This window comes from Bombyx mandarina, chromosome 16 (genome assembly GCF_030267445.1).
Source record: "Bombyx mandarina strain Sakado chromosome 16, ASM3026744v2".
Taxonomy (NCBI): domain Eukaryota; kingdom Metazoa; phylum Arthropoda; class Insecta; order Lepidoptera; family Bombycidae; genus Bombyx; species Bombyx mandarina.
This window is the reverse complement of record NC_143222.1, coordinates 11235469-11255750: the sequence shown is the minus strand read 5'-3', so window position 1 is coordinate 11255750 and position 20282 is coordinate 11235469. Positions and strand designations below refer to the sequence as shown.

The 20282-nt window shown below is 37.3% G+C and overlaps 3 protein-coding genes across 4 annotated transcripts in view; all 3 read left to right on the top strand.

Annotated features, from left to right (window-relative positions):
• The first annotated feature begins 1343 nt into the window (after positions 1–1343).
• Positions 1344–5903, top strand: LOC114240535 (solute carrier family 35 member G1). Of its 2 annotated transcripts, none has more exons than XM_028171123.2 (2): positions 1344–1775; positions 1849–5903. In XM_028171123.2, the coding sequence occupies exon 2, from the start codon at positions 1870–1872 to the stop codon at positions 2905–2907; it is 1038 nt and encodes a 345-aa protein (XP_028026924.2). In that variant the 5' UTR covers positions 1344–1775; positions 1849–1869; the 3' UTR covers positions 2908–5903. The 2 variants fall into 2 exon arrangements, with proteins under 2 accessions (XP_028026924.2, XP_028026922.2); XM_028171121.2 differs by having other exon boundaries at positions 1355–1775; positions 1863–5903.
• A 4112-nt stretch (positions 5904–10015) lies between these two features.
• Positions 10016–12404, top strand: MED21 (mediator complex subunit 21). The gene is made up of 3 exons (XM_028171124.2): positions 10016–10396; positions 10475–10753; positions 11461–12404. The coding sequence occupies exons 1-3, from the start codon at positions 10355–10357 to the stop codon at positions 11584–11586; spliced, it is 447 nt and encodes a 148-aa protein (XP_028026925.1). The 5' UTR covers positions 10016–10354; the 3' UTR covers positions 11587–12404.
• Positions 12405–17075: 4671 nt separating this feature from the next.
• Positions 17076–20282, top strand: part of LOC114240534 (uncharacterized) — a 120751-nt gene continuing 117544 nt past the window's right edge. The window contains exon 1 of the mRNA XM_028171120.2: positions 17076–17389. The gene's annotated coding sequence lies outside the window, so the exon portion shown is untranslated. The remainder of the gene's footprint in view (positions 17390–20282) is intronic.

The following is a 20282-nucleotide window of genomic DNA, read 5'->3' as shown; positions in this document are numbered from 1 at the left end:
TTCGGTCTACTGGGTCGGGTATGTAATTTCCAGCGGCTACGATGAGAGGGTTCTCATGTCGTGCCGCCTTCTCAAAATGGCGCAGCGATGCCGACTGTAGATACTTACTAAATGAGTCGAGCTCCAGGTCATCGTGGAGATCCACGTTCCTAAGGAACCAAGGCGCTCCGACGGCTATCCTGCAGAATCGTGATTGAATAACCTGAAGGGATTTCAAGTGGGTGCGGGCTGAGTGAGCGAACACTACGCTTGCATACGTCATGACGGGGCGTATACAAGTTTTGTAGAGAGTTACCTTATTGCGGAGGGACAGTTTGCTTCGACTACAAAGCATTGGATAGAGTCGTCCTAGTATAAACGCTGCGCGGTCGCGTACCGTTTTTATATGGGGACGGAATGTCATCCCTCTGTCGAGGGTGACGCCTAGATATTTGACCTTCGAGACCCACGGTATGGGCTGGCCAAAGAGAGTGATGGGACTAACGGCGGAGGTGTTTGCGCGCCTACTACGGAGTGGGATGCTCGAAGTGATGTTCGGAGGGCGACCCCTTTTGAAGAGCACCGCTGCGCTTTTCGTGGGGTTGATGTCAATTCGCCACTTCCGGAACCACTGTCCCATGGTGGCTACTGCGATCTGGAGTCGCCGATGAAGCAGCGACATCTTCCTACACGAGTAGTAGATAGCCGTGTCATCGGCGAAGAAGGAAGAAGTAGAAAGGACCTTTTCAGTGTATTAAAAAGTGTCCGCTGAAAGGAACCCAGTTAAGATGGCGCTATAGTAGCAAGTGACAAAAACAGCACGATAAAATATTAGAGTAAGATGCTACATATGAAATAAACACGACCTACGTAAATAGTTGAGATTTTAAACACTGCATATTTTTTAACCACACAAATCACGAAAAATATTATATACTTCAATCCAGCACTCTGTGTAAAACTGCTTTTCATATAATTTCCATTTCCTACAATAGCGCTATTTTGGTGAGTCTTCCAACAATTACTTACTGTTTACAAGTGGACACTTTTTCAACTTGTCCCATAAGATCCTCCTTACATTTTTACCCTCTGTACAAAAAAAGAGGGACGAAGGAAATTGACATGTAAAAGAATTAAAAAAACTGATTGAGACATAAAAAAAGACACCTTAAATATTAATAAGCCTGTTTCATTAAATATATTTTATTTGAAAGATCTTTTAGTTGATTAATATGAAGTTCATTAAGGAATTAAATTAAAATAGGAGAGAATAGATGAAACGAAATAGCCTTTCAATGAACTTGTGTGAATGTAATATGGTTATTATAGTTGACTCTTTGGAAAAATCCGGAGAATGGTGTCCACCTTATTAACTATCTCGGATGTGGCACCGCTTCTCTTGTTTCTTTTTAAACAACTTTTCCCTTCAAAGATTTGTTCTCTCTGTAAATAAAACAAAAACGCTTTTGTTCTATTACTTTTCTCTTTGAGTTTCTTTCTAAATGTCAACCTAAATGTTGGCTACCTAAAAGGTCTCGTTACCAGCCATAAAATGTTTATGAGAGAGACAAATGTCATCGCTTCACAGAAATTAAAAAGATTTGTTTTTATTAGATAAAATGTTGATATAAATATGTACTTACCTAAAACAAAACAGAAATACCATAAAATAGAAAAGTTTAATGCACAACAGCCAAAGAAGTCGTAGTTGGTTTTTAACAGAATAATGTGTGATAAAAAGTTATAATTTACAACAATAGCTCGGTAGTAGTTTCAATCAATTTTGTATTGAAAAGGTATGATAAATATCCTGCTATTTGTACGCTTTTTAAATATTTACAAAGCCAAGTCATTAAATTTAATAATTAGTAAAATATTTTCAGTTTCGCTATGCCAGAACATGTGGAACTTCAACAACTCGTGGATATGTCAGTCGGAAGCGGGGATGAATCCATCCCCAATCTACTCGAGAACAAGAGACCTCTTATAAAGCGGTGTCCGTATCTTGGTTTGATTTTAGCTACTTTATCTTCTCTATTTTTCTCACTATGTTCAGTTATAGTAAAGAGTTTAGTCAACATAGATCCAATGCAACTGGCAATGTTTCGGTTCATCGGAGTACTTTTACCGACGATACCTATAGTTGTATACACCGAGCAGCCAGTCTTTCCACAAGGTAAACGTTTATTGCTAGCTTTACGTTCCATTGTCGGAACAGTAGGTCTCATGCTGAGTTTTTACGCATTCAGGAATATGCCGCTAGCAGATGCATCCGTCATAGTGTTCTCTGTGCCCGTTTTCGTAGCACTTTTCGCGCGAGTTTTTTTAAAAGAACCCTGCGGTATGTGGAATACAATTTCCATAATTCTTACTTTAATTGGTGTTATATTAATAACACATCCGCCATTTTTATTTGGTGGTACAGTAACAGAACATAATTCAAACTATAACAGTCTTAGAGGAGCTGTAGCTGCATTTATATCGACAATATTTGGAGCCAATGCCTATGTTCTTCTAAGAGTACTCAAAGGATTACATTTTTCAGTGATCATGACAAACTTTGGAGCTATAGCAATTTTACAAACATTTGTCTATTCATTTGTTTTTGGCTTGCTATGCATGCCGAATTGTGGCACAGAGCGTTTCCTTGTTGTTTGTTTGGCTTTGTTTAGTTATTTGGGTCAGATATTATTAACAATGTCATTACAATTGGAACAGGCAGGCCCTGTGGCGATAGCTCGATCGGCTGATATTGTTTTCGCCTTTCTATGGCAGGTGATGTTTTTTAATGAAATCCCAAGTAAATTTTCAATTTGCGGTGCTGTTTTAGTGTTGAGTTCTGTTATGTTAGTTGGTTTAAGGAAATGGGCGTTAGCTCTACCGGAAGACTCTAGTTTAAGGAGTAAATTAGGTGCACTTGCACGATAATCATGTATTCCCATTTTGATCTTTAATCTCATTAGGATATTATACCACACTGTACCTTATTATTCTAGTCAATGTAATGGATATCTTGTTTTTGCACTCTTTGTTTATCCTAAAATAATTTTAGAAATTAAATGTTTTTCATAATTATCTATTTTCCAAACTGTGACAATATTACACTGTATTCGAGTTAGTTAAAGATGTTATACTGTAGTGGTCATAGATACAAGCTCATCATGATTAGATCACATTTTCATTGAATAAGTAACCATAAACAATTATACTGGAATATGCTGTTAAAATAAACATTGATGATTTTTTTAAATTAATGATTATATCAGATTTTAGCAGTATTAAATAGTAGCCGCTAAACATAACTTGACTCCCTATAGGAGAAATATAAAGCCTTAAATTGTGCAACCATTACCATTGTTTTTATTTAAAAATACATGTCTGTTTCACTTTAAATCATTTTTTTTGTGAAATCAATGTTGTAATAATGAGTATTTATGACTTTATTAATATCTACATTTTGTCTGCAATAATAAATAAATCATGTTTTGAAAGCATATTGGTTAGTAATTAATGAATTAAATTGGTTGTAATCTTGAATCTATTACCAACCAAGACTGTTAAATGTCCAATGTTTACTTGAGTTGTGTGCTTACGTCCTGGCCTATATGACTCTTTAGTATATTTTTGTTGTTAAATGTATAAATTAAATACGTACTTATTTAAATAAAATCATATAATATTCTTAACTCATTGCTCTGGTTTTGTCTCCTCACACAATACTATGATGTCTGAGGGCCAAAAGATAAATAAATTACGGCAACAAATAAAGTGGTGAGCAGTGGTGAGATATGACTATCTTGACGGTAAAGAGTTGTATTAGAAGTAATGCTTTCAACATACTGTATGTCAAGCACGAAAATCTATCGAATTCGTATTGTAAATGTATCGAGTCCTTTATACGAAAACGGATCATTGTATTAGTTGGTAGTACTCGATAACCAGCCTTCGAGATTTACGTTACCGTATGTCAAAACAATTTTCATGCTCTCGATTAAGTATATATTGTGCATAGGTTTCGAGTTTCGAGAACGTAATGATTCGATTGGAAACGAAAGTAAATAAATTCATTCGAGTTGCTTTAATGTTGATTAATTCTTTTAACCATCGGTAGGGGGGCTGTTTATATTAGAGATGAAACGGATAGTGGTTTGGCCGGATACCGGATACCGAATATTCGGCAAGCTGCGAGGCCGGAGCGCCGGATATTCGGGCCCTTTCGGAAATATTCGTGCGCGTGTTTCAATGAAGTGGCAAAGGATAATAGTAGTGATTTTCGCGATCAAGAAAAACAAATACAAATACTGAATTACTATACGGTATCCGGCCGGATAGTAAAAACATGGCCGGATAACGGATAGTTACCGGATATCCGTTTCATCTCTAGTTTATATCCTATCTATTTTTTTCTCGATAGCGATACGAATACTTTTTCGATAGTCATTCGTGCTTGCCCTTCAGAGTGTAAAGCTTTAATGAGGATTGAAAATTTTATTAATTATAGCTAAATCCAATACTTAGCATGATTGTTTGCAATTGATTCTAAATGAAAAGTTAAGCTTTGTGATGCTCTCTAACAAAACTAATTGTGAATTGTTAAAACTATTTCATTGTGTGATTTTTTAAGAGTTTTAGTAAATAGTCATTACTTGTTGCTACGTTTATAACTATATTTATGCATAAAATTTGATAATAAATTGAGAATAGATCTATAATTTTAAGGTATTTGATAATAATTTTGGTACTATAGTGTGAAGCTTTGAAGTTTTCAAACAATTTACCTAAATTGTTTTAAAACATTTTTAATAACAATCACGAGGTTTTGTGTGTGGTTTTTTTTCTGTGCACAATTTAAAACCTCTGTCTTTGTAAATGTGGCCGCAAACGGGGCTTGCTAGCTGATAAAGATGGAAACCTAGATCCAAAGTAGAGTGAGAGAGTTAATGCGTAACATCGTTCGTCAGACAAGGATGGCGGTAAACAGACTTCACTATTTAAAAACTAATGCGCATGCGTCGAATGCTAGTTTATTCAACCAACTGCGCTCACTTTTTTACTTTACAAACGATAATATAGATAGGTACTAAAAAAAAAGGGAGTAATATCGGAATGGGAATTTTTATTTGCTATATGCCAATGAATTAATTATATTCATATTGCTGTTATTAGTAAAGTTTTGTACTTAATTTATAAAAAAATGAGATACTATGTCGGATATGTACATACAGTACTCAAAAATCTAATATAGCAATTTTCATTGTTAACTTCTAAGCAATTTGAATTCGATAAAGGCACAGTTCTAACATAAAAATGGGATACCGCAAATTCTTCGTTATTTTTAAAGAGTGCATGTTAGGCTGAAAGCTATCTAGTCTTTTATTGTTAATTCGTATGGGAATAGCGCGAAAGCGGCGATGCAAGTTTTTTTTTCCTACCTACTTAGGCTGGTAGCCTACACACACTGCGACGCAAGTTCTTGATGAATTTTAGTTGTTACAAAAATGACGCGAGGATTTGACATTTACTTAATGCGCGACGGGAGGTGTTAATTGTAAAAAAAATGGCTTACACGAAGCGAAATGAAACAGAAAAACTTTTACAAATTAGTAAAGTTCTGCCAATTTTACTACAATACAGCTGACTTAGATTGAATTAGACTAATAGTTGTAATAGTCATTAAACAATAACATGTTTGAACACACAACCTCGTTATATCTGTAATGTGAATCCAAGCTTATTGTTAATGTTGTTTTATTGAATAACTAAAATTTAAAAAGAATCGTTTAAGGTCAGAAATGAAAGAGGTTAATTAATGGTTTTTTATTATACTTAAATACTCAATAATTGTGATGTTTTTCTAGTCGGTAATATTATGGTTACCTATTGTGTACACTGCTTACATTAAATAAAGGAAATTTTGAAATTCATTTCATTGCCTATAATTAAAGTTTTTTAATTTTTGGAACGAAGTTCCTTATTTTTATTGCGTAGATGGGTGGACGAGCTCACAGCCCACCTGGTGTTAAGTGATACCGGAGCCCATAGACATCTATAACGTAAATACCGCCACCCACCTTGAGATATGAGTTCTAAGGTATACTTACAACGGCTGCCCCACCCTTCAAACCGAGACGTCAAGTGGTCCTGTTATTAGCAACATTACTATTTAGCTTATAATGTATATAACGGAGAAATGGTTTTCTAAATTTTAATACTGATGAGAATGATTGCAGTTCTAAATGTATTTTTTTATTGCCCTTGTAGGCAGACGAGCATACGGCCCACCTGATGGTAAGTGGTTACCATCGCCCATGGACTTCAGCAATGCCAGGGACCGCCAAGCCGCTGCCTACCACTAAGTACTCTCCGCAAGCCTCGTTTGAAGAACCTCGTCATAGCGCTCGGAAAACACCGTGGAGGGGAGCTTTCATCCGGGACAGCTGAGGTTCAATCTGGAACACTCAATGAAAAGTGGGTTGAGGTTAAGTCGCGTCGTTCCCGAGGTCCACCAGCTAATGTACTCAAAGGAACGGCCACGCCCGGAACTATGACCATCGAGGCTGCTGAGAGATGGAAGTATTTACACCTTTATTTTGTTAAGGAGGGAACTACCGATGACATCATTCGCGATCACCTTACGCAGATTTGTAAACAAGATGTATGTATAGTCGAGTCACTAAAACCTCGCGGTAAATACGCCTCTTTCAAAATAAGCGTTCCCGTTAAAATGGAGGGTTTGGTTATGTCTTCGGCAAATTGGCCAGAGGATATTTGCATTAAGCCATGGCGGCGGGGATTTCGTAAGCCCAGCGACATTTAAAAATACAAAAAATATTGGTAAATCGTTTTCAGTGTATATTTTATATCAAAATGTACGCGGTCTTAGATCTAAGTTAAGTTTATTTAAAAAATCACTTTTGAATACGAATGCACATTTGATAGCTGTTACCGAGACATTTCTTGTTAGTTCGGTATATGATGGAGAGCTGTTCCCTAGGGGATATACTGTCTATCGACAGGATCGTGCTAACGATGCAGGCGCGGGTGGCGTCTTGCTCGCTGTTCGCGACACTTTCTCCTCACGCCGTATTACTAATATTGATGGTCTCACGGCGGCGCAGGAGGTTTTATTTGTATTAATAACTTATAAAAATATTAAGTTTCTCTGTTGTGTAGTATACTTACCGCCTAATTATAATAATATGGAGTATATACATGTGTTACAAACCATCGAAAATGCTATTTGTAAACTTGCACCGGTGGAAGTAGTTGTTATTGGTGATTTCAATTTAAATTCTGTGTCTACCTATGTACGCGAGCAATTCGAATATTTCTTAAATTTTTGTAAATTAACGCAATTTAATACTATTCCAAATCATCATGGAGGTATCTTGGATTTCGTTTTGAGTGGACTACACAGAGAACGTGTCTGTGTTGTGAGGGGAATCGGTGCTCTCGTGCCGGAGGACTGCTATCATCCGACGCTTGAAGTATCCGTGCGATGGCCTAGCAGGCGGAGCTGTGTCGGCGCCGGCATGCCCTCCCTCCCTCTATCATCCGATCCAGCCTACGTACTGGATAGCGGCTTCCAATGGAATTTTCGTAAAGCTGATATTAATGTACTATATGCATCTTTTGCTGAGATTGATTGGAGTGACATTGTTTCTGAGACAGATGTCAACATCGCTCTTAATACATTTTATAACAAATTATACTCTATAATCGACTACTGTGTGCCGACCAAACGTTGCATAGTAACAAATCAAACCAATAAATACCCAACTTGGTTTACTTCCGAAATAATACAAAACTTAAGATTCAAACATTTTAACCACAAAAGGTACAAAGCTGAGGGAAAAGAAGTAAATTTAGAATTGTTTAAATATTATAGGAGTAGAATAAAATATCTGATCGAGACAGCGTATAAAAAATATTTGTTGAGTATAGAGAGAGACATCGGTGATAATCCAAAAATATTTTGGAAGTTTATTAAAGATAAGCGACAAAGTAGGCATAATTGTAATAAATATTATGATTACTTGGGAAAACCTGTGGAAGGACAATACGCGGCAGATGCATTTGCAACTTACTTCAGTTCAGTTTTCTTAGCCGATGAACCCAAATTAGATCCAACTGAGGCCCAGCATAGTGCAGCAATAACATCACAGTTTTGTTCCAGTGCTCGAGTAGCTTTATTGACTGTAGATAATTCCGACCTGCGCTGTGCTGTGAAGCGCATTAAGCCGTTCTCCGCATCAGGTCCAGATCGTATCCCTTCCTTTTTGGCTAAGGATTGTATAAGTGTGCTTAGTGTACCACTACTACATATTTATAATCTCTCACTCCGAATGTCCACATATCCATCTACGTGGAAGCACACTAGAGTAACTCCGGTCTTCAAGGGTGGTGACCGCACAGATGTGAAAAACTATCGACCCATCGCAGTATTATCAGTATTTGCAAAGATATTTGAGTCCATTATTAATAAACATGTTAGTGCGCAGATCCGGAACCAATTGACTGACAGTCAACATGGTTTTCGAGCTGGTAGATCTACGGCAACTAACCATATTAATTTCGTCAACTATGTTGCTGCTGAAATGGATGCAGGGAAACAAGTCGACGCTGTATACTTAGACTTTGAAAAAGCCTTCGACCGTGTCGATAATGACGTATTGTTGATGAAATTTGCTTCATTCGGATTTACCCCAAAACTCCTCAAATTATTTTCTTCTTATCTCTCTGATAGGTCTCAGCATGTTGAGTTAGCGGGTTTCAAATCTAAAACTTATTTTACAAGATCAGGGGTCAGTCAGGGTAGTAACCTTGGTCCCACTCAGTTTTTAATCATGATAAATGATCTATCTTCTATTCTCAGTGAGAGGACCAAGTGTCTTATGTTTGCTGACGATCTTAAGCTGTACGTTGGGGTCGGGTGTGATGCTGAGCGCCATGCTTTGCAACGCGACATTACTCGGGTTGCAGAATGGGGAGAGCGTAACCGCTTGCATTTTAATACTAATAAATGCAAGGTCGTTGCTTACAGCCGGTCACGGTCGCCCGTGTTGTTTCCATACCATTTATCTGGAGTCATTTTGAATCATGTGGCAGTTATACGTGACCTGGGAGTTATTTTCGATTCCAAGCTAACGTTTAAAGATCACATACAAAATATATGTAAAAGGGGTAGTGGTCTGCTCGGGTTCATAATTCGTCAGACGCACGACTTTGTAGGCCATCGTGTGATTGTTATGCTGTACGATGCCTATTTGCGAAGTAGTCTTGAATATAACGCACTCGTGTGGGATCCTCGCGAAGCAGTTCAAAAGCTAATGCTGGAAAAACTACATAAAAAATTTTGCAGGTTCCTATTCAAGAAAATGTATGGATACTATCCGTTCTTGTATCCATCACTTTATGTGACTGGTATGGTCGGATTAGATACTCTTGAGCTCAGACGGAAGATGACTCTTGTGGTGCATTATTATCAGCTATTGCATAACAAAATTGATAACTCCACTGCACTGGAATCAATGTCGTTATATGTGCCTGATGGCTACATGCGCGGATGTATGTGTGGAGGGGTGCGTCGCCAGCGGCAGCTTCTTAGTACTACGCACGCGCGTACGCAGCACACCGCTAACTCCCCGACGCATCGTGCTGTCTCGCTACTCAATGGCTTGCTAGCTTATGCTCCGGAAATGGATATATTCCATGATGGTTTGCAGCGATTTATTTTTGTTGTCAGGAATTACTTAAGCTAATTATTAATACCTTACAAATGTTTTGGTTTATACTGTTAATTTGTAAGTAGACTAATTAAATAAATAAATAAATAAATAAATAAATAAATTCCAAAGCCGTATGGTACGTGGCAAAAAAGATCTCTGGAAACGCACTGTGGGTGAACGCAGTGGCTCCAGGTAGTATGGATGAGCTCTACTCCGGTGGCGGACGGGCGTTACTATTCCAAATTAGGTAGGTACTGTTTTGCTGCACGCCAAAGTTAAGCGATCGTAATATAATTGTTTCCTTACAGAACTTCAAGTTATTTGGATTTTGGATTAATGTCTCAAATGAATGAATCAACTTTATTTCATTTCGCTCCATAGTATCATTTTTCATGAAAGAGAATAGAATGTACATACAAAAGACTAGGACGCATGGTGTGTGATATCTTCGCCTTTCCACCTGGAAATATTGGAAATATTACTTAAAAACGTCACAACGTTCAACTTCAAATAACTTCATTCAAAAGGTAGTTTTACAAATTGATTTTGATAAAGTGTAGGTAGCTTACAGCCACCCTCCATATAAAATATCCTTATAAGGATTAAATTTTAACAGTGGTTAGTAGGATAAATATCTGAATTGAATAATGGCTGATCGCTTAACTCAGCTTCAAGACACTATAAACCAAGTACGTATGACAAAACTGAACATTTCGTTATATTTGACATTAATACAATTTCACATATGTTGTATTTATTATTTGTAGCAAGCTGAGAACTTTTGTAACAGCATCGGCATTCTACAGCAGTTCTCGCTGCCTAGCAAGTTCCCAGGCTTCGAACGCGGTGGTTCTCAGACTCCTCAACAACCGCAGAGTCAAGAGGATTATGCGGTTTTATTCGCGGCTTTAATTTCTCGTTGTGCTAAGGACATTGACACGCTCATCGAGTCTTTGCCCAGTGAAGAGAGTTCAACTGAGCTGCAAGTGCAAAGCCTTAGGCGACTTGAGGCCGAGAACAAGGAGGCTGCTGAACAACTTGAAGAGGTAAGGTCTCAAAGGACACTAGGTTTCTTTTTTTGTTATAAAATAGGATAGGATTTATCATATAACTAAACAATTACAATAATGATTTAAAAAAGTAATTTCACCATGCAGTTTGCCTTTGTATTGCCATTTGAATGTAAAATCAAATATTCCAAGAAAGTATTTGTATTACAGACATTGTATTTTGTCTATAGTCAACTTTTGTAATGTAAACAAGCACCAATATTTAAACATAAATTAGTACCTACTTAAGACAAACTTGACAGTAATAGCGATTTGGTTAAAGTTGTTTCCTTAACTTCATTTTGAGATGGGACACTGGAATCGTATCAGCGAATATTACTTTAATCAATTTTCAAAACCCATAGGGTGTTTACAGATTAATCCCATGTTTTAGATTGCCATGACTACAAAAACTTATAGTATTCGAAATATTGGAAGTAATAATATCGACGCTTGAAAGGCAAACGTTACTAAGCGACAATGCATGAACTTTACAGTAGACTAATTTAAAGATGAGATACCTGAAAAAAAATATATTTTAATGAATCTAGCTGTAGGATTGAAATGATTTTATTAGACCTAGAAATATATTTTTTTGCGCATCGAATATGGTTATTGAGTCGATATGAAAATAATTACACATGACTTACTCTCTTTTCATTAGTGTTAATAATAAAGTCAGGCAATATTTAATAATTCTACAGGTAGTCCGTCAAGGAGAGATTCTTCTAGAGAAGATTCAGGGTGCTCTGAGTGATATTGCTCAGTGCCAGTTGGACATGCAGAATCCGGCTCTGATCCTCAACAAGGATGTGAAACCACAGTTATAGGGATGGGGTCTGGGGTTCTACCAACGGTAGTTTCCTCTACAAAAGGATACATTAAAACAAGAATACACGGAAGTATTGTAGTATTATATTATGAATTTTAAACTTTTGTGTTTGAAATCTTAATGCTTAATGACAAAGATTTTTTTTTGTTGTTTGCAAATTTGTTACAGGGCTTTCATGCCGGTGAAAACTAAATTGTCTGAATGTCATATTTTTGAAAATATAAAAAGAAAAACATTGGTATGACATATATCATTTTAAGCAATCATTTGTTATAATTGAATAGTTAAGTATACATGACTTGTTTATTCATTATTTTCTATTATTACATAAGGCATATTTTAAGTCTGAAAGGGTAGGTACCGCCACTCTGCCTATACATACTGTAAAGCAGTTGTTTTCCAGTTTTGAAGCACAGGTTAGTTGTTGATGATGATTTTGAGATGAGTGGCGGCAATTACTAGGATCTCTGGGCTATGTTAATCTCTTAATATTAGATGAACTCGTTCATCTATATATACATAAAATAAAATGAACCCAAGGAAAAAGTAAAGGTGATTGTATTCAATGACGAACATGAGTTTTAATTAAATTAAAAAATTCTTATGTGTTATGTTTCATTAATTTAATTAAGTTATTATATTTAATTAAAGGTTTAATTTTTCTTTTTGTTGTGTGCCCTGTATATGCTGGAATGAACTCGAATCTAAAATTTAGATTCTAAATATTAATATACTTTAAAGATTGGAAATAAAAAACTATAACCTTGAAATGAAAAAAAATTATATATGATTGAAAATAAATGTTGATAGTTAAAAGTGTTTTATTAAATCAAATGTTTTATTTGTATAAATTTCAATACTGATTCAATGGTAAAGAATAGTTTCATTTAGTAAAATTGTCATGTTCCTTCAGGTTTATATGTGTATTAATGGTAGCTTATTTATATTTTAGCGTCTGTGAAAGTGCACATGTGTGGGAAATTAGAACAAAGTCACTATATGTGCCTTTACGGTTTCCTCCAAAAAGCGTCAGTAAATTCCCACCTTGTTACTGGGACGTTATTTCATTTCATCTCATCTCGTTTTACTTCTTTCTAATTAATTTCATATTAATACATTAAAATTTCAAATAAATGATCTTCATTTCATTCTACTACTATCATTGTAGCTTTTAGATAGCTAATGGAACAAGCAAGTTTATCGAGTAAGTTGTACATTCGATTTATAAAATTCTTATTGGCTGGATGACTTGACAAAGTATGGTAAAATAATTCTATAACTATACTGTAACTATACTGAGACCTTACAACTTATATCTCAAGGTGGGTCTATAGGCTCCTGTAACCATTTATCACCAGGTGGGCTGTGAGCTCGTCCACCCATCTAAGCAACAAAAAAAAAAATTCAATAAATTCAAAAACATTATTGGCTGTAATAGTCACATCTAAATGTTGTGGAATATTATATTACTATTTATGGTTTGTTACCTACTAACTGCTAATGCAAATGCTAATGCTAATGCTAAATGCTAAATGCTAATTAAAAAAATACGCATCTGATATTATATCAACCCTTTTTTTATTTCGTCGTGAACATCCAAATTCCTTGCTTTTTACCATCACACCTCTCGCCACCGGAGCAGAGTTCATCCATATTGTCTGGAACCGCTACGTTCATCGACATTGCGTTTCCAGAGATCTTTTCTGCCACGTACCATCTGTCTTTGGAATGAGCTCCCCTCCGCGGTGTTTCCCGAGCGCTTTGACATGTCCTTCTTCAGACGAGACTTGCGGAGAGTGCTCAATAGTTGACAGCGACTTGGCTGGCATTGCTGAGGTTTATGAGCTACTGTAACCACTCACCATCAGGTGGGCCGTATGCTCGAATGCCTGCAAAAGCAATAAAAATATGTAAATAGGGTATTTAAAAAAAAAGCTATTTCTTTACCTCTCGAAAATTACTTTCGGTATAATAACTTTCGGCTATATACCGAGGAGGTTAGAACATTTTTACCCTTCCGTGTGATTTTGGCCGGCTACTGAAAAGAAGAACAAGAAACGTTGATCTGCTATTCTAAGTTTTATTGTAAGGTTGTTTTAGCATCTAGGGCAAATAAACATTAACCGATTGTGTTTTCAACGCGTCGACTTTAAGAGAGACGTGACTATGTTAGAATACAATTGCGAAATTATGGTTTACCTAAACAATGTGTTCAGGAAAACAAAGCGTGTAGGCGTTGCTTCCCGGAAGCACGTCTGAGCTTAGAAAATTAATTGCTTCGTGTTATTTACGTGTTTTAATGACCGCGCACATTGGCACGGTGCCCTACAGAATGCAGTAATTGCTCGAAAATTGTTCAAAAAGAAAGGAAGTTTAATTTGTTCGTATATGGTAACAGTAAATGCCTCACTGTTCTAGATTACGCAGTACTTTAATTTTAATTAATTATAGAAGGGTCGGTAAGTAGTCTGATGTGTTCTTATGGCCGATGTTATTCATAATGTCGCCCCGGTTTTCTCAGTATGTATGGCAATACGATCCTCACTGCTTACTCGCTTTTTTTTAATGATTGAGGGATTACTGATGGCCCGGAGGCCTTTCCAGTTTCACCAGGACAAGTGGGCGAGCAAGGGCCAGGAGGGGTGGGATTTGCTAACAGCTACCCGAGCGCCTCCAAGGGAGACCTAACAACTCAAGAGCAGCTGCTTCGCGAATGAATCTACTACCGGATCGGAATCGCAACTCACTAAGAAGATCCGGCGAGAAACTCAGCGGGCTGATGTTTAGGTTATGTTGCACGTCGAACTCTTTGTCGAGTTCGATGAGCACGATTACCGGTTAGACTGAAGGCGTCCAATGCAAAGGTTAAAGCTACGTGGCTCTTTTGGTATAACACCTGAGTAAAGTCATTTTGATTTTCATAGACACCACTGCGTCAGAACAACTATAGTAGACGTTGGTAATCTGCCTGACGATTTTTTAGAACCTAAGCAGGGTGACGAACGGATAGTAACAACGCAGATACGTTTGCCGCTGGACCGGTTACCGGGTATACCCATGTTCGCAAATTCTCCCCGTGACTCCCGTGAGCTATGCGTGCCGTGAAGCTAGTATAGAGGCTACTAGAAGTAGGTAGGTAGGCAAGAAACCGCACGTTTCCCCCCTAAGTTTGATCTCACCGTTTTGGATTTTACCTTTTACATTAGAATCCTTTATAGGATGTCGAATCGGGTGGAATATTGAACTTCCTGATGACACAGCGACTTGAAACTTTGAATGTAACACAAAATCAGATAAATTCAAAGAACGAAGGTAAAAATAGATAAGTATAAAATTATTTATGACTATTTGGATTTTTTATTGAATCATTTTCTTATTGTTCAACATTTACTTTTTTTACTTTTTTATTGCCCTAGTAGGCAGACGAGCGCGCCCACCTGATAGTGAGTGGTTAGGGTCGCCCATGGGCTTCAGCAATGTCAGGGCTGAGCCAAACCGCTGCCTACCGTTAAATTCAACTATTGAACATAAGCCATAAATATACCGACTGTCTTACCCCGTACCCTAAATGACTTATCTTAAAATAAGCTGTTCTTAAATTAGATAAATATTTCAAGAAGTAGACGGGTAACTGCTAGAAACTTCCATCATGTTTTATTTATTGGCAGAAGCGAACAATTAATTTAAAGACAAAATAGAACGTGAATGTTTTCCCCGTCTATACCTAAGTCTGACTGAAATTTCACTTGTGTTACAAATATTAGGTACAATTGTCGCCTTCAGACCGGAACGCCAGATTGTCTCGTGACAGACACGATCTGTAGAACACGCTTGAACCAATAGTGTTTTAGTGAAGTGTTTGTAGTTTTTTAACGTTCTCGATAGCGTAAAAGTTAACTCAAATTTGTATGCAGTTGGAACGGCTGCCTACGTTTGCCGCCAGGGGCGCTGTTCCAATTGCGTACAAATTTAAATTTCCTAACTCATACGCTATCGAGAACGTTAAAAAACTCGCACTAAGCACATTGATAATTTAATACAGAAATGGATGATTGATTCGCGGTAGAAGTAGACAAGATGGTGATGGTGGTGGTTTTGTTAAGCCATAACACAATTAAATATCTACAAAGACGTAGATCGTATGATCCGGAAGACGTAGCGTGGGTAGACCTCCCACAAGATGGACCGACGATCTATCGAGGTTCGCGGGGATCTGCTCGATGCAAGCAGCGCAGGACCGATCTTTGTGGTGAGGCTTGGGGAGGCCCATTTTTTTTTTATTGCCTAGGTTTTTGGACGAGCTCACAGCCCACCTGGTCTTAAGTGGTTACTGGAACCCATAGACATCAACAACGTAAATGCGCCACACACCTTGAGATATAAGTTATAAGGTCTCATTATAGTTACAACGGTTGCCCCACCCTTCAAACCGAAACGCCACATCCAGCAGTGGACGTCTGTGGGCTGATAAGAAGAAATTTTAAATTTTACGAGCTGTGTTTGCGTTACACGATGTTCTTCCTTTAACGTGGAAGTCGTCTGTAAGACTCAAGTAAGATACATAATTCCTTAGAAACTGCGAGATTTTAATCACGGCATAAGTGTGTCTTATTTGTTATATCACGACACAAAATTCGTCCCAAGGTGCATATTTAGAACTAGATTCAATTTTAAATAAACATTAGGGTACCAATTGATGTTGGCAATCCTTTATTTTCGAGATCATCCGAATATTTTAGTTCATTACCTTCATGTCGAGGGGTGTAAGGCTTTTGGTTTAAGTGTTTTTTTTGCAACTTTACAAGAGAGCCATTTAAAGTTGAAATTTTGGAAAATAAATAATAACAGAAAAACCTTCTTCAGATATTTGAATGAAGTAAACTTAATTGAAGTTCAATTAAAAACATCGAAACGTTGACGTTAATACCATATAAAAAGCACCCTTAATTACAAAGATGTACCTATGTCGCGAATTAAGCGAAATGTCGTTTAAACCCATCGATATATTACCACTTTAAACCCAATAGCCTTTCACTATGTACCCTCCAAATTTCATTAAAATTATTATTTAAAAGCTTCACTACCATTTCGTGGCTTTTCAAATTGAAATTGATTGTAGTGTTTTGTCTTGTTACACATTTAATGATGTCAGTTTTACTTTTTGTACAGCGATAGTTTTTTTACATAAATATGTCATGAGACATTAATATTGAATAAGTAAAAGTCGTAAGCAAACAAAACGACTAGGTACCCGGCTTAATTCGTCAAAAACGACAGAAACGATTTACTCGCAACGAAATCGTGACGATGACATTCTCAGTTCATTAGTTATGTTTTGTAAACAGTAGACTGTGACCTGTCGGACCAGACTTCACCAGGCACTAAATCTCGAAGGTTTCAACTCCGTGTTTGCGAGGCGGCCTCTCGCCGACAATCCTCATTCACTGGCCGTCTTTGCCACAGATAATACACTTGTCTTTCCCGCTTGCCAGTTGACATTCGCCTGTAGCGCGGTTAACACGCGTCGCGACCAATCGCCCATCACACGTACGATTCAATTTTCGTATTGGAAATTTTGAATCGTCACATTACGTCCGCGAATTTTAACGAAAAAATATTAATCGCATGTGAACGATGCTATGAGATTGTGATTTGTTTAAATTCAGTGGCTGTTTGTTTTATTTTGTTTGTTTTATTTACCGAAGTACAGTAAAAGTTTCAATAACTGTTCGGAGTCCATGTGAAAAGTGGAAGAAACCCGGAAGGACGGGTCCGCTCTCCCCTGCTCGCTTCCGCAACAGGTATGTTTGTAGAACCTAGTTTTAAGATTGGAAACTGTTTGTTCTAAATCCAATAAATTATGTTAATTGCGTAGACATTATTAAATGTTTACCGAACTAATGGAGAAGTGATAGTGAGGGCCGATACCTAGATAATCGTGTTTCGATCGTTGATTTAATATTTAGTTTTCAATAAACGAGTTATGTTTACTGTATGCGCCACACTGATGTACATACCTATATCTAATTTTGATGAACCTACACGTTAATGTAAATTCTATTTTCTTTTCATTATATTATTATTTTATCACGAAACCAATGTATTCCGATTGTTGTTTTAACGAATTCCGCTATTATTTGATGACGTCGGAATTTGTTGGTTTTTGTTTAGAATGCAGAATAAAAACTGCATTCCGTTATGCAGTGAATTGAAAACTACATTTTGTTTTGTGTTCCTACATTTGTATTGCACATTGCTTTAAAATTTAATCAAATACAATGTTGTTATGTTTCGAATGTAGACTTAAAAATATTTATACTTAATTGAAATAAACTAATTTTAAAAATTACGGAATATACGAATTTTAGGTTATTAAAAATAGTTTTTTATTGGTTTCTGAATTACTTACTGCTAAAGTGGTTCAGCGCTATGTATACGATGTATTTAAGTTTTAGTAATTTATACGTATATACGTAACTAAAGAAAACCACAATACTACACATGTAAATATTATATCTAATACACGTAGATTTTTAATAGGGTATTTAAATATCAATAAGCAATAGCTTTACGGCGAACTAAATAAGTTCACCAGAATTCTAATTAGGTAAGTTTAAATACAGAGTAAATTTCTAAGAATCGAAAACTTTTTTGCTTGCTTCATTAACCGGGCTAGTGAATTTCATTAAAATGCTGCTAAAAATATTTTTTATTTATTTATATTTTTTTTTATCTACTTAGATAGCTGATTCAGTTTTCGGGTCGCCTGATGTAAAAATTTTCGTGGAGCTCATGCCTCACAGTCTGAATGTTGTCCATTCTATCCACGAAGTCGAAGTCTAAATTGTATTGTATTATAACATTGTTCCCACCCTTTTAAAGCAGGAACTGCATGCTTCACGGCAGAACTAAGCAAGATGGTGCTACTGGATCTATAATACGCCCTGACACCAATAAGAGCATCAATCAACTTGCTATCGTTTCTTGTTGTTTTCGAAGAATCACGAAATTCGCCCAATAAATAGTTGTCACAGTTCCTAGACAGTATGAAGATCCGGGGCGTGATCGTACATTTTATTTATTTATTGTAGGTATAGGTTGATGGAGGAGCTTACAGCCCAAAGACATCTATAACGTAAATGCCGCCACCCACCTTGAGATATGAGTTTTAAGGTCTCAGTATAGTTACAACGGCTGCCCCACCCTTCAAACCGAAACGCGTTACTGCTTCACGGCAAAAATAGGCGGGGTTGTGGTACCTACCCGTGCGGACTCACAAGAGGTCCTACTAGAGGTAATTACGCAAATTATAATTTTACGGGTTTGATTTTTATTACACGATGTTATTCCTTCACCGTGGAAGTCAATCATGAACATTTGTTGAGTATGTACCTATTTCATTACAAAAATTTGTACCTGCCGGCGGGATTCTAACACCGGTGCATCGCTAGATACAAATGCACCGAACGTATTATCCTTTAGGCCACGACGACTTCAAACCCCCGAGAAGACACTTTTTTTTGTTATAAAATATGTATATAGATTTTAAACTTTTATTGAATGCGTATTTTTCTTGAGTCGTCTTTGGTTAGTGTCCGGCCATGACTGGTGCCCCCAAAACTGACTGCCAATGTTTTATTCTGGGTTGGCTAAAATGTAATCAGGCATTCATGCGAATACACGGCGCGGCCGGTTTGATGCCAAGTGCGTAGTTCATAACGGAGCCAAATCGTTTCTTGCTAAGGCCGGTGTTAGCACACCCTCCCCACTTCGATAAAGCGGCACGACACGAGAACCCTCTCATCGTGGCCGCCGGTAACTACGTTCCCGATCCTGCGGACAGAATGGAAAGCAGTTGACGTCGCCCAAAATACGTCATTTCGGATCCCCCCGATCCACTAACGGTGCTTTTAGGTACCTCAAGCACCGATCATCGTTCTCGTCGGACCCGTCGCTTGCCACGAAGGGATCGACGAGTAAATTAACCCACAGACACCGCCCTTCTCAGTGGGTCTCGTTTCCGATCCTGGGGTAGATTCTGCGAAGCACTGCTCTTGCTAGGGTCAGTGTTAGGATCACTTCGGTTTGAGCTTCGTGAGCTCACCTACGCTGAAATAGCCTCTCAAGGCTATCAGCTTAGGTACGGGGAAAAAAAGCACACAATCAGGTTGAGCCCCGTGAGCTCTCTTACCAGACATAGTTGGAATAGCACGTTAGGCCACCAGTGATGAGATAGGGGAAAAGGCGAAATCGTTTTGCCAAATGTATAAAAGAAATCGTTTTATCGGGCTATTAATTTCATAATTCAGGACTAAAAATCTCATTAAGGAATAAAAGCGAAGATGCATATAACTTGATTGGGACGCCATATTCAAAATTGTTTTCTTTACATAAACCACTAGTCTATCTCGACGTAACGACGAGAAACGTTTTAAATTGGTCATTAGCAGATCCAATCGAAACTGAATACGGTGAAGGATTTTTTATCATTTCGTTCGACAATCTAAATTCAAATTCACTTTCAAGTTGTCTTCATCTACAAAAACAACAAATACTAAGTGTTAGGACTTATATTGACTATAAAATAAAATGTTATTACTTTCTGCTCCTCTTTGTTTTTTTTATGGCTTAGATGGGTGGACGAGCTCACAGCCCACCTGGTGTTAAGTGGTTACTGGATCCCATAGACATCCA